Source organism: Ochotona princeps, chromosome 16 (genome assembly GCF_030435755.1).
Source record: "Ochotona princeps isolate mOchPri1 chromosome 16, mOchPri1.hap1, whole genome shotgun sequence".
In the NCBI taxonomy this organism is placed as follows: domain Eukaryota; kingdom Metazoa; phylum Chordata; class Mammalia; order Lagomorpha; family Ochotonidae; genus Ochotona; species Ochotona princeps.
Window position 1 is genome coordinate 58,150,288 of NC_080847.1, and position 13,854 is coordinate 58,164,141.

General features: G+C 51.9%; 1 protein-coding gene across 7 annotated transcripts in view; it reads left to right on the plus strand.

Moving 5' to 3' along the window:
- Positions 1–10,348, plus strand: part of ZNF324 (zinc finger protein 324) — a 28,004-nt gene extending 17,656 nt beyond the window's left edge. The window contains exons 1-4 of one of the 7 annotated variants that reach the window (XM_058674894.1): positions 3,857–3,999; positions 5,530–5,656; positions 5,998–6,042; positions 7,550–10,348. In XM_058674894.1, coding sequence (XP_058530877.1) covers positions 5,536–5,656; positions 5,998–6,042; positions 7,550–8,976 — 1,593 coding nt within the window. In that variant the 5' untranslated portion in view covers positions 3,857–3,999; positions 5,530–5,535 and the 3' untranslated portion in view covers positions 8,977–10,348. Of the gene's footprint in view, positions 1–3,856; positions 4,042–5,529; positions 5,657–5,997; positions 6,115–7,549 lie in introns of those variants that run through there. The other 6 variants (XM_058674890.1, XM_058674895.1, XM_058674893.1 and 3 more) reach the window with 6 other exon arrangements.
- The last annotated feature ends 3,506 nt before the right edge of the window (positions 10,349–13,854 follow it).

Sequence of the window (13,854 nt, forward strand, 5' to 3'; positions counted from 1 at the left end):
CTCTACTGCTTTCCCAGGCCACAAACAGGGAGCTGGATGGGAAGTAGAGCAGCCAGGATATGAACCAGCACCCATATGAGATCCTGATACCTTTAAGGTGAGGATTTTAGCCACTAGGCCGCCATGCTGGGCCCCCAAAATGGGAATTTTTTTTTTTTAAGATTTATTTTATTTTTATTACAAAGTCAGATATACTGAGAGGAGGAGAGATAGAGAGGAAGTGGAGCTGCCGGGATTAGAACCAGCGGCCATATGGGATCAAGGCGAGGACCTTAGCCACTAGGCCACACTGCTGAGCCCATAAAATGGGAATTTTTTAACTTTTTTTTTTTTTAAGAATTGTTTATTTTTATTGGAAAGGTGGATATACAGAGAGGAGGAGAAGCAGAGAGGAAGATCTTCCATACGATGGTTTACTCCCCAAGTGACCGCAATGGCTGGAGCTAAACCAATCCGCAGCCAGGAGCCAGGAGCTCTTCCGGGTCTCCCACGTGGGTGCAGGGTCCCAAGGCTTTTAGCCATCCTCGAGTGCTTTCCCAGGTCACAAGCAGAGAGCTGGATGAAAAGCAGGGCCGCCGGGATTAGAACTGGCGCACATATGGAATCCTGGCGTGTGCAAGGCGAGGACTTTAACTACTGCGCTATCGTGCCAGGCCCCAAAATGGGAATTTTTAAAGAAAGTATAATGTAGTGAGGAAACAAGCCCTTCAAGCCGGTCAGCAATGAGACCTGAAGTGATTGATCTGGTTCTGTAACCCTCTTCCTGGGGGCAGTTCAAGGGTACCCTCTGCATGAAGGGTGCTATAAGTCCAGCAACTGTGCTGGACTAAATTCCTAGGAAGAAACCCCAAAACCCTCCATAAATTCCCAGAAGAGGGAGGTAAAATGGGGGACCCCTACTTACTCCCAAAAGACTCCAGACTGGAAAGTCTAGGCTCTCAGTTCTCTGCTGAGACGCCCGCCTGCACTGTCAGGTGGGTTTCTCTTCATTCAACTTCGCTGTCTTGCTTACCACACTCTGTGTCTCATGTCTGGAATGCTTCTTGCGTAGAGGCAAGAAACTGGGCAGATGCCACTGGTAATGGAGGCAGCTCAAACATCTCCTTGACATAGGGCCCCCAACACTGCTCCATCACTGAAGTGCAGCTTGGTTTCAAAGCCCTGCCAGGTTGGATGCTTTCATGAAGGAGCTCCAGGCATGCTCCTGCTGCCAGCAGGTCTTGGGATTAACCATGTGGCTTTGCGGACATGTAGAATGTAAACATTTGGGGTCATGGCAGTTTCCACCAAGATGTCCAAGGAAAGCCTGGGAGGGCTATAGGACTGCAGCCCTTGTGGGGAGCAGTATATGAGATGCCTGCCGACAACAACATAAGTGATATGGCAGGCCAGCCGGGAAAACTGCAGACATCCGTGCATAGCTTCAGAGCAGATAGGTTGGTGTAAGACCCACAGAGCTGATGCAGGAGAGAGCTAGGCGTTAGTTAGAGAAGCTGAGTGGACTTTGATTGCTGGCTTGTTGGCTGAATTAGTGGTTAAAATACCACCTGCTTAAGATAGTGAAACTCATGATGTTGGTTGTTTACAGTGGTGTTTCACAAAAACCAAACAAGGGCCTGGCACTGTGGTCTAGCAGCTAAAGTCCTCGCCTTGAATGTGCCAGGATCCCATATGGGTGCCAGTTCTAATCCTGGCATCCCTGCTTCCCATCCAGCTCCCTGCTTGTGGCCTGGGAAAGCAGTCAAGGATGGCCCTGCACCCGCGTGGGAGACCCGGAAGAGGTTCTGGCTCCTGGCTTTGGATTGGCTCAGCTTCTGCCGTTGTGGTCACTTGGAGAGTGAATCATTGGACAGAGGATCTTCCTCTCTGTCCCTCCTCTTCTCCGTGTATCTGACTTTGCAATAAAAAAAAAAAAATCTTAAAAAAAAAAACAGTGGCTAGATCTTTGCCTTTGTCTGTTCTCTCTGTGATTCTGCCTTTCCAATAATTTATCTCCAGTGATTTATTTTTATTGGAAAGGGAAATAAGATTTAGGGAGAAGAAAGAAAGATCTTGATGCACTGGTTCACTCCCCAAATGGGCACGCTGGCCAGAGCAGAGCCAATCCAAAACTAGGAGCCAGGAGCCTCTTCCAGGTCACCCACACTAGTGCAGGGTCCCAAGGCTTTGGGCCGTCTTTGACTGCTTTCCCAGGCCACAAGCAGGGAGCTGGAAGGGAAGCAGAGCAGTCAGGATTGAACCAGTGCCCATATGGAATCCCAGCGCTTGCAAGGTAAGGATTTAGTCATTGATCCTATCGCACCGGGCCCCAGCATTTTTATGTTAATGAGCAGACACCTCATCTTGCTGCTTGTGTCATGTACATTTCCCTGCCTTTGCATTGACTTGTCCTGGATTTTGAGAGCTGGAGGAGCACCTGAATGCTGTAGTACCAAGAGCACCCCCTTTTACCTGCATGCTCTCAGATCAGGTGATTCTTCTCATCTGCTCTGGGTGGCAGCCTGAGGGCTCTCAAGGGTTGGAGATCTGGCCTGTGGTGACAAGGACCTTTCAACCCTGTAGCCCCATCTCCACCCAGGCCATTCTGGGAGTCAGTATTTCCCACAGAATATATTATAAACATGGGGCATACATTGGTCTCCTGGTTGAGAGACTAGTTGGTATCTATGCTTTCCACTCTGGCATGCCTGGGTTTGAGTACAAGCACCACTCCTGACTCTAGCTTCCTGCTGGTGTAGACCCTGGGAAGCAATGGTTGTAGCTCAAGTTAGTTGGGTTTTTGCCATTCATTTTATATGGGAGATCTGGTTGAAGTGCCCAGCTTCCTGCAGCCATCTGAAAGCAATCTCAGACGCAAAATAGATTTTAGGCTAGGGACTTGAAGTAGTGAACTGATCTTATCTCTACAGGACACTAACAGATCAGGTCAAACCTGTGCCCCAAAGCCGCATGGCTAGGACTTGAATCTAGCTCTTTCACCTCAACACCTATGCTTCTCTTTCTCCTTTGTGCTAACTGCTAGTGTAGCTTCCAGGAACTAATGCTGTTTCCATTTTTTTTTTTTTTTTAGGATTTATTTTATTTATTTATTTTTATTTGAAAGTCAGATACACAGACAGGAAGAGAGACAGAGAGGAAGCTCCTCCATCTGCCAATTCACCCCCCAAGTAGCTGCAATGGCAGGAGCTGAGCCAATCTGAAGCCAGGAGCCAGGAACGTCCAGGTCTCCCACATAGGTGCAGGGCCCTAAGGCCTCAGACCATCTCCAACTGCTTCCCCAGGCCACAAGCAGGGAACTGGATAGGAATTGGGGCTGCTGGGACACGAACCAATGCCTGCATGGTATCCTGGTGTGTGTGAGAGAGGAGGACTTCAGCAGCTAGGCTACCGCGCTGGGTCCTGTTTTGTTTTAAGATTTAGTTATTTTTATTGGAAAGGCAGTTATGCAGAGAGGAGACACAGAGAGCTTCACTCTCAAGCGGCAGCAACAGCGGAACGAAGCCAATCCGAAGCCAGGGACCAGGAGCCTCTCCTGATCACCCACGTGGCACAGGGTCGCAAGTCTTTGTGGCCATCCTCCTCCACTGCTTTCCCAGGCCACAAGAAGGATTTGTTTTGTTTACGCACCCTGACCGTTTAGTCGGGATTGCATGGACTTTAGAGCCCAGAAAAGAACTTGAGAGGGGAACCCTCAGTTGCACCTGGGGCGGCCACGGGACTACATTACCCAGAGTCCTGTGCGGTGATGCTGATCATTGCCATGGAGATTGCAAAGCATGCTTGTCATGGCAGGAAATTAGGCGGAACTACACTGCCCAGAAGGCTCTCCGCTTTCGTCCGTGGTGTGCATTGGACCAATGGGAGTTTGGGAAGACTGGACTTCCGGCGCCAGAGACTGTCACTTTGCTGCCCGGCGTTGGGTCGCTCGTGTGAGTAGGACCATTCAGGTGGCCCTGTGGTTTGTTTTCCAGGAGGTTCTGGAGCTCCGACGTGAAGGTGGTGAGGCATGTCCTGGCGGCGGGCTTTGTGGTACCTGGGCCCGTGCGAGCATCAGGGACGGCCCCACCCCACGAGCCTGGGTTTCTGTGTGGAGTGGGTGGCCCGTGGGGCGGGTGGGCGCGCCCCGAGCCGCTTGCTGTGCAGCTCGCAGAGCGCTGTGCCTCTTGACTGACTGGGAGACTGAGCTTGAGAGATCGGGACGGAGAGTTCCCGAGTCGTCCACCTTGGAGCCCCGCCCCAGGTGCATGTTCCGATGGCTGCAGCAGGAGGGGGTGCTTAACCCACCTGCTCCTGGTAAGTGAGGCCTCCTTCACGGACACAGCCCCCTTCGAGGGGAGGACATTATGAGTTGCTTTCCCCATTTGCTTCCCTGGGCGCTCAAGCCAGGTCCCTCCAACCTAGACCCCAGTGGCACGAGCGTGGCCCTCATTGCTGACACCAAGGTGGGTGTAGAAGGGAAGGAGGGTGAGCATTCCTGGCGTGGTACCCAGGGAGAAGTGACTACATGACCACGGAGCTGAGACCTTATCCTAAGGGCCTCTGGGGCCATGGAAGGTTTTGAATAGAAATGTTTGAATAGCAATTGGACACTTGGGATTTGGAAAAAATCCAATTTCACTGAGTATAGTCATGGGGCAAGTGTCGGTCTGAAAGGAGAAGGCACCTAAGCTGCGTGGGAGATGGGGCAGTGGGACTGGGTAGAGTGGTTGAATTCCAGATAGATCTGCAGTATGTCCAGTGTGGGCTGTGAGTGAGTGTTGTGTGGCTGGAGGATGGAGCTGCTGTAGACAGATATGAGTTGCGAGGGAAGGTGGGTTTATTGCGGGAAAGGTGCAGGGTTCCCAGGATTCTGCAGTGTACAGGGTGGCACCATGGAACCTGAAGCTGTAGATATCTAGTGGACTGGGTTCTGGCATCCTGCACCAAAGCAGGACCTGGACGTTGGACAGAGGAGGGGTGGTCCTAAGACTTGGCCAAGTTTTGGCAGTTCTGGCTGGAGAGCAAGGAAGAGTGGTGGCTGGGGACAGTCCAGCAGGGCCTAGGAGAGGGGAGGGAGCCAGCAAAGTGGAAAGGAAACAGTGGGGGCACCTCTGTGAGGAGTGAAATGATATCTGCCATGTCTTTGGATCACCTCGTGTGGCCAGATACTTCAGCCCAGACCCTCAGCTGGAGGAACAGCCATGAAATGTTGACAAGCATAGCAGGAGGGTCCCCAGGATGGACATATCCTTGGAGTCCACAGCTGGGACTTCTGTTGGTGCGTGAAGAGCAGCTGGGAAGGGCAGAGAGTTTGCCCTGGGATACCCTTGATGTGGCTGCCAGCTGGTAGTGGAGCTTCTTACTTGTCTGTGTGAAGCCACCCCAGAAGAATCTGGGGAAGTCTCTGTGTCTCAGACTGGGGCAGGCCCTGGAGGAAGCGGGGTGAGTTACCTGAGAGAGGTAAGAGGAGATGCGTCCTGCATGGAAAGCTGGGTCCTGGGTCACAGAGCCACACCTTACACTGTCCACTCCTCCCACCCACTGTTGCAGAGCCCGATGGCTTTCGAGGATGTGGCCGTGTACTTCTCCCAAGAGGAGTGGAGTCTCCTGGATACAGTGCAGAGAGCCCTGTACCGTCAGGTGATGCTGGAGAACTTCGCCCTCGTGGCTTCCCTGGGTAAGGCCATGGTCCTCTGTGCCAGACTGGGCTCCCAGGACTGTCCTCTCACCTCTCTGGTGGCTCCGAGCAGACTTAGTGCTTGCCAAGGCCCCGTGAGGTACTTGGATCAGCAGGTACGCCATCCAGTTGGCTCAGCCATTCCCTGTGGCCCTGCTTGGCTGGCTGTTACCTTCCTGTGCCTGCACTGCAGCACTTTGGCCATAATTGCTGCTTATGGAGACTTTTGGACTGTCCCTGTAAGTTGACCTTCAGTTTTCCAACAGTGAAATGGCACCATCTGTCTTCTGCCTTCTGTCGGAAGATGGGCTTTTCATTTTTTCTCCTTCTCGCTCGCACAGGACTCTCTGCTTCCCGACCTCATGTGGTTGTCAAGCTTCAGCGTGGTGAGGAACCCTGGGTCCCCAGTGGGATGGCTATGACCTCAGCCAGGAACCCACAGAAAAGGCTCAGTCCTAGTGAGTGGGGACTCAAGGTGGGGCTACTCAGGACTGGGGATAAACGTTTGTCTTCCCACTCAGGCTACCCAGACATAACCTCCTTCCTGCCTCCCACCCACCTCCCTCTGTTCTCATCCTCAGCCTCTTCTAGAGGTGATGGCACGGACTGCCTTTATGAGGACAGTCCCATAGTTAGTATGTGGCATAGCCACGTTGGCCCGTGATGCCAATTTCCCACGTACATGGCAGTTCTCATCCCTGCTGCTCTCCTGATCCAGTTTCCTGCTGATGGCCATAAAAAAGCAGTGATAGGTGGCTCACATACTTGAGCCCCTGCCACCACTTGGGAGACCAGCATGGAGTTCCTGGCTGCTTGGTTTCAGCCTTCAGTCCATCTGGGAAGGGAACCAGAGGACACAAGATCTCTCAGTAACTCTTTCAAACAAATATATTTTTTGTTAAAAGGAGAGCTCCAAGGACATAGGAGCTGGGTTCACACAGGGCACCTCTAGGCTGGCAGGAGTTCAGGTTCATTCCTTTCTCCCCTCATTCATGTATTCCAGTGTTCCTTAAACACTTACCAAGGACACTAATTCCAGGTGATGGAAGAACAGTCACAGCCTGACCAGGATGTTTTTGGTCCGGCCTTTGTGAATTCAGTGCTGGAGAGAACACCTGTGCACAGGATTCACAAGTAAAACAGATGGAGACCTGTGCAGAAACAAAAGCAGACCTGGGCTGTGAGGGCAGAATGGGGGCAGAATGAGGACAGCAGTTTTCCTTTGGGGTGTTCCCTGATACAGTAAATGCCACATTTATTGATTTATTTATAATATGTATTTATTTGGGCCCGGCGACGTGGCCTAGTGGCTAAGGTCCTCACCTTGAACGTGCCGGGATCCCATATGGGCGTCGGTTCTAATCCCGGCAGTTCCACTTCCTCTCTGTCTCTCCTTCTCTCTGTGTATCTGACTTTGTAATGAAAATAAAATAAACCTTTTAAAAAATAGTAATATGTATTTATTTGAAATTAGGGTTATAGAGGGAGACAGAGAGAGAGAAAGAGATCTTCTACCTGCTGTTTCACTCTGCAGATGGCCACAACAGGCAGGGCTGAGCCAGGCAAAAGCTAGGAGCTAGGAGCTTCCTCTTGGTCTCCCACATGGGTGCAAGGATCAAAGCACATGAGTCATCTTTCGCTGCTTTCCTAGGCATGTTTGCAGGGAGCAGGATTGGAAGTTTAGCACCAAGACTTGAACTGGCACCCCTATGGGATGCAGGCATCCCAGGTGTCAACTTAATAATATACAACACTTGTCCCAAGTCCCACGTTTACCATGAAAGATGATTCCCCTCCTCTGTACCCATTCCTGCAGGACCAGCCTAGGTCTCTGCTTTTCTCTATATCCTTCTATACCTAGTCCCTGTGGTCCTCTCCTTGTTGCCCACTCAGGCACCCACTATTTGTCTTCAGGTTCCCGACGTCCAGCAGAGAACAGAGATGCTTCTGGAAAAGCAGCACTGCCAACAGCTTACCTCAGTAGCCTCCCTGGAGCATCTTCTAGTGCCCTGCCCACTGCTGGTGCCTGGCACGCTGCAGGAATTCAGGAGAGAAAACCCTCAGGGGTATCGGTGATCTACTGGGAAAGGCTTCTGCTAGGCTCAGGCAGCGGTGATGCCCGCGTCAGCCTGCGACTGACCTCGCCCCTGAGTGCTCCTGGGGGCGGCACGTCCAGGGGCTTGGCCCCTGCAGACTGTCCCACCCCAACCTCTGAGCGCCAGAAGCGATTCCCACAGCCATGCTCTGGGCCAGCTTTCCCAAGTGTTCCAGCCTTTGATGCTGGTCGTGCCAGAGGGGAACACAGAACGGTGGGTGCTACTTGGCATGAACTTCAGAGAGTTCCGGATGGCCAGGATCCCCCAACATGGCAGGAGCTGGGTGAGGCCCTCCACCCTGGCTCCGGCAGCCACCCTGGGGAGAAACCCTTTGAATGCCGCGCATGTAGCAAAGTGTTTGTGAAGAGTTCCGATCTTCTCAAGCACCTGCGCACGCACACTGGGGAGCGGCCATATGAGTGTGCCCAGTGTGGCAAGGCCTTCAGCCAGACGTCACACCTGACGCAGCACCAGCGCATCCACAGTGGTGAGACGCCCTATGCGTGCCCAGCGTGCGGCAAGGCTTTCCGCCACAGCTCCTCGTTGGTACGGCACCAGCGCATCCACACGGCTGAGAAGTCCTTCCGCTGCGGTGAGTGTGGCAAGGCCTTCAGCCACGGCTCCAACCTCAGCCAACACCGCAAGATTCATGCTGGTGGGCGGCCCTATGCCTGCGCACAGTGCGGCCGCCGCTTCTGCCGCAACTCTCACCTAATCCAGCACGAGCGCACGCACACAGGCGAGAAGCCATATGCGTGCACCCTGTGTGGCGCTGCCTTCAGCCAGGGCTCATCGCTCTTCAAGCATCAGCGCGTGCACACTGGCGAGAAGCCCTTCTCTTGTGGGCAGTGCGGCCGCGCTTTCAGCCACAGTTCCAATCTGACACAGCACCAGCTACTGCACACTGGTGAGCGACCCTTCCGCTGTGGAGACTGTGGCAAGGCCTTTGCCAAAGGCGCCGTGCTGCTCAGCCACCGGCGCATCCACACTGGTGAGAAGCCCTTTGTGTGTACACAGTGTGGCCGTGCCTTCCGCGAGCGCCCAGCTCTCTTCCACCACCAGAGGATCCACACAGGGGAGAAGACATCACAGCGGCCCAGGAATGGCCCACGCCCCCAGGCCAGGCCTCCTCCTGGGGCGTCATTTGATGGTGTACCCCGGAAAGAAGCCGAGGGCACTCCCCCTCCCTGCCCACCAGCAGCTCCGAAACCAGCTGAAACTTGAGGTCACAGCACCAGATGTCTGCCTTCTCTGAATCCCTTCTAAGGCTACACAGGGCCATGACCATGGAAAGAAGCCTTGTGCACGTGAGTCTGGGGTGAGAGGACTCGAGCGGTGCAAGGGTTTGTCACTTCAGCCACCGCAGATCGTACCTTCCCCCAGAGGTCATTTTGCAGAAACAACAAGGCTGTGCTCCTGGCAGCTGGGACTTGGGAGGGGCAGAATCCACAGAGTCACAGTGGCTGACAATGGCAACCCATCTTGATGGTGCCACTTTGAGTGGGTGGCATGGTGAGGATGATGAGTGATAGTGTGGAGCACGGACAACCCAGAGAAGTTTCTCACATTTGCATACAGACGCTGGGCAGGATGCTGGGGATATTACCCACAGGCCTCTGTTCATCCAAGGCTCCCTATGTGCTAGCCCAGGAGATAGGGTACTAGCCTCAGGCAGGTAACTGGCTCTGAGCTGGGAAGAAGATTCGGGAACACCCTTTGGGTTGGCAGACCCCCTGACAGGGGGATCCTAGTGACAGCCAAAGCTGCTCTACCTTTTGGGCTTCTCTTGACAGCCCTGTGAGGTGACCGCCATGGCTGCAACTCCCTGTATCCACAAGGAGGAAGCAGGAACCCAGCTGGACTGGCTCAGAGCCTCCCTGTGTGCAGCTTAAATCTGCCATGGATGAGGCCCTGGCCTGGCTCTCAGGATGCACAGCAGGCCCTCAAAGGAACTTGTGATTCTCAGCATTAGGAAAGCAACATTGAGAAGGACGGCTCCTGATGACACTGTCACCTTTTCACCCACTCCTTCGTGGTGGACAAGCCCTCATCCCACCTCTGGTTACCAAAGTCAGTGTTAAGGAACCTTTACTTCCAAGTGTTGGTTATAGCTTTGGAGGAGACAAGAGAACGCTCATTTTTTGCTGGGTTTGGTGGCCATGTGCCCACCTCTTCTCAACCTAATGGGAAGGTGGACAGAGCTGAAGGAGGAGGACTTGCCATTACCTAAGACCATGTCTCTTGCCCATCTGAAATAGCCCCTGTGTAAGGGCCCCAAGTGATGAGAACCGAAGAGCAGAAGGGTCCAGTTTGCTTCCTGTGGCCTTCAGCAGACCCAACCTGGGGCCTCACCTCCAGGGATATTAGTGACCATACTAGAGAAAAACACAATCCACTAGTATTTGACTTGGAATGGAGGTAAGATAACCTTAGCTTCCTCTTCTCAACTTCAGGGCATGGTTCTAATTTTCACAAGAATTTAAAGAGGCTTTCTTAAAGATTTCTTGTTAATGTTATTTTGTGAACAGTAACAGTCTGTCTTTTGTTTCACTTTTACGCAACGCAGATAATATTAAATGAATGTATGCAGACATACCATCAGGGTGTTGTCATAGACACCTGGGCATTTGTCTTCAAACTGGGTCCCTTCAAGAGGCTTCTTCAAGGCCCTAATGAGGGACTAGGGCATCTATATGTGCTTGATGGCCAGGATGGAAAGAGGTGGCCATGAGACCTGGTGGATGGGTCATGAAGGGTGGGGTGGCCTTTGTGGGAGGGTGGTGGGTAGGGAAACAAGACAAAAGTGTGTGCTACCTGGTTCCTAGGCAGAGTGAGCATGACCACTTCCCATTGACTCCAGCCCAGTGGGTGTAAGAACTCATCCCCTCCAAGACTTTTCAGCTGTCTCCTGGAGGAAAACAGCACAGACATGACTGTTCCTCCCACCCACCATTAGGACAAGACTGACCATCTGTGTCTTAAGTTCCTGCCAGTTGGGGAAGTACGCAGGACCCAGCTTGTCAAGACACTGCCAAGGCAGTGCTCTGAGCCAGTGCTCTAATGCCCTGTGGGCCCTGAGCCACTGCCCCACTTCCTTGTACAGATTCAGCCTGCAGGGCTATGAAATGTAGACAAGCTCTCGATCCTGCCTGACTGAAAACTCTTCCAGGGATTCTGTCAGAATCAGGAGCACAGACATCTGTCAAGCAACAAGGGGGATCCAGAGAGGTACAGGAAACCCTTTTCCATTCCTTGGTTAAAAGCTGCAGATCTGAGCCTTCCTGATCCCTCCAGCTGGCTCAGTGCCCTCTGCTGCCTCCCCAGCAGCCTGCCCCTATAAGGCTTTTGTCCTCTGTGCTCATCTACTGTCCCAATGTGCCCTTTCTAATAGCCAGATCTTGTCAGTGGCCCCAGCCTGGGCCCCCTCCTCCTGAGGCTTGCCCTCTTGTTTACCCATCTGTAATCTCTGTAGTCCTTTTGGACCAGCACTCTGTGTCTTAATCCTGGAGTTTCCCTGACTGTAAAAGTGTTCCTTCATTTTCTTGGTCAAAATGTTGAACAGGGGGGACTGGCGTGGTAGCCTAGCGACTAAAATCCTTATCTTGCATGCTCTGGGAACCCATATGGGCGCTGGTTCGTGTCCTAGTAGCCCTGCTTCACATCCAGCTCCCTACTTGTGACCTGGGAAAGCAGTGGAGAACAGCTCAAAGCCTTGGGACCCTGTACCCTCATGGAAGACCCAGAGGCAGCTCCTGGCTCCTGATTTGCTCAGCTCTGGCCATTGCAGACACTTGGGGAGTCAATCAACTGACAGATCTTCCTTTCTGTCTCTCCTCCTCTCTGTATATCTGACCTTCCAATACAAATAAATAAATCTTAAAAAAAAATATTGAACAGGGGGTGGATGTTTGGCTTAGCAGCAAAGCTATACATTTAGATATCCCTGCCTTGGATTCCTGATTCCTGCAGATACCCTGGGAGGTAGGCAGTGATGACTTAAGTAACTGTTACCGTCCAGGTGGGAGCCTGGACTGAGTTCCCAGCTTCAGCTGTGGCTGTGACTGCTGTGACTTCCACCCTTACTTTCTTCCCTCTGCCAAAGTAACTCCCACCTTTGGCTTAGCCTTCGCCAGCCTTTGGGGAGTAAAGTGGCAGACAGGAGCTCTCCTGCTCTCTAACCCTGCCTTTCCAATAGATAAATATTTATTTGTAATTGGAAAGTCAGATTTACAGGGAAAGGGAGAGAAAAAGAGAAAGATCTTCCATCTGCTGGTTCACTCCCACTGTGTCCCCAGCAACCTGAGCTGCGCTGATCAGAATCCAGGATCCTCAAGCCTCCTCTGGGTCTCCCATGTTGGTACAGAGTCTCAAGGCTCTGGGCTCCTCAATTGCTTTCCCAGGCCATGAGCAGGGAGCTAAAAGGAAAGTGGAGCAGTCAGGATATGAAGCAGTACCCATATCGGATCCCGGCACATGCAAGGTGAGGACTTTAGCCACCACACTACCATGTTGGACCCCCAATAAATAAATCTTTACAATCTGTGTATTTATTGGAAAGGCAGATTTACAAAGAGAAGGACAGACAAAGCTCTTTCATCCACTGGTTCACTGCCCAAATGGCCATAATGGCCAGAGCTAAGCTGATCACAAAATATAAATAAATAAATAAAATAATAGGTATATATTTTCTAAAAAGCACCAGCACTTTCCCACCCTAGTAGGTGGTAAATGAATTCTCTAGGAAATCTTCACTGTTCCAAGGAAAAGATCAAACAACACATTGATGAAGCTGTTGGTTAGCTCAGAGCTGACATGCCCACACACTGGTTCAGAGTTGACATTTCATGTTTGACACCACTGCTTTTTTTTTTTTAAGATTTATTTTATTTTTTACTGCAAAGTCAGATATACAGAGAGTGAGAGGGGAAGATCTGTCCGATGATTCACTCCCCAAGTGACAGCAACGGCCAGAGCTTCTGATCTGAAGCCAGGAGCACGGAGCCTCCTCCGGGTCTCCCATGTAGGTGCATGGTCCCAAGGCTTTCCTCGATTGCTTTCCCAGGCCACAAACAGGGAGCTGGAAGGGAAGCAGAGCCTCCAGGACACAAACTTGCACCCATATGGGATCCCGGTGCATGCAAGGTGAGGACTTTAGCCACCAGGCTACCACATGCCTGGCCCAACACCACTGCTGTTTATCCAGAGCAGGGCATCAGGAATGTTAGGTATCACAAAAAACCACAGAGGGGGTAGAAAAAAGGAAAAAAAAAACACAAGTAGCTGGCTTTCCATTAGGGCTCTGGGTCAAGTCCTGGCTGCTCCACTTCCCATCCAACTCCCTGCTTATGGCCAAATAAAGCAGCGAGGATGGCCCAAAGCTCTGGGACTGGGAAGAAGCTCCTGGCTTTCTGGCCCAGCCCTGGCCATTGTGAACATCCGAGGAGTGAACCAGTGTAAGATCTTTGTCTCTCCTTTTCTCTGTGACTGACCTACAATTTTTAAAAACAATTTTTATTTGAAAAACAAAATTTTGGAGGAGGACAGAAAGATCTTCCATTTGCTGGTTCACTCCTCAAGTGGCTGCAATGGCTGCAGCTGAGCCGATCAGGAGCCAGGAGCTTCTTCTGGGTCTCCCATGTGGGTGTAGGGTCCCAAGGCTTTGGACCATCCTCTGCTGTTTTCCCAGGCCACAGGCAGAGAGCTGGAAGGGAAGTAGAGCAGCTGGTACACAAACTGTTGCCTAAATGGGATCCCCGTACTTGCAGGGGGTAGGATTATCCAATTGAGCTTCCTTCACCCCCACACCACTCCTGGTTCTGAATAAATCTTAAAAGTCACATTAAATACCAGTTACCTTGTTCAGTAAAAGTGAAAGAGACTGGGCACCTCCCTTAAACTTGGGTGGAAACTTTATCTCATCGAAGGCACATCAGAGGCTTGGGTAACCGTTCTGAGTAGTTCGTACACACCGGGTTCCCGCCGCCCTCGTATTTACGCAGGCCAATAAAGGACTCCAGTTTCTTACTCTCGGGATAAACACCTGAGTCAGCGAATAAAGCCCACGATTCAGGAAGTCGTCTAGGCCAGACCACCTCCGAGGAC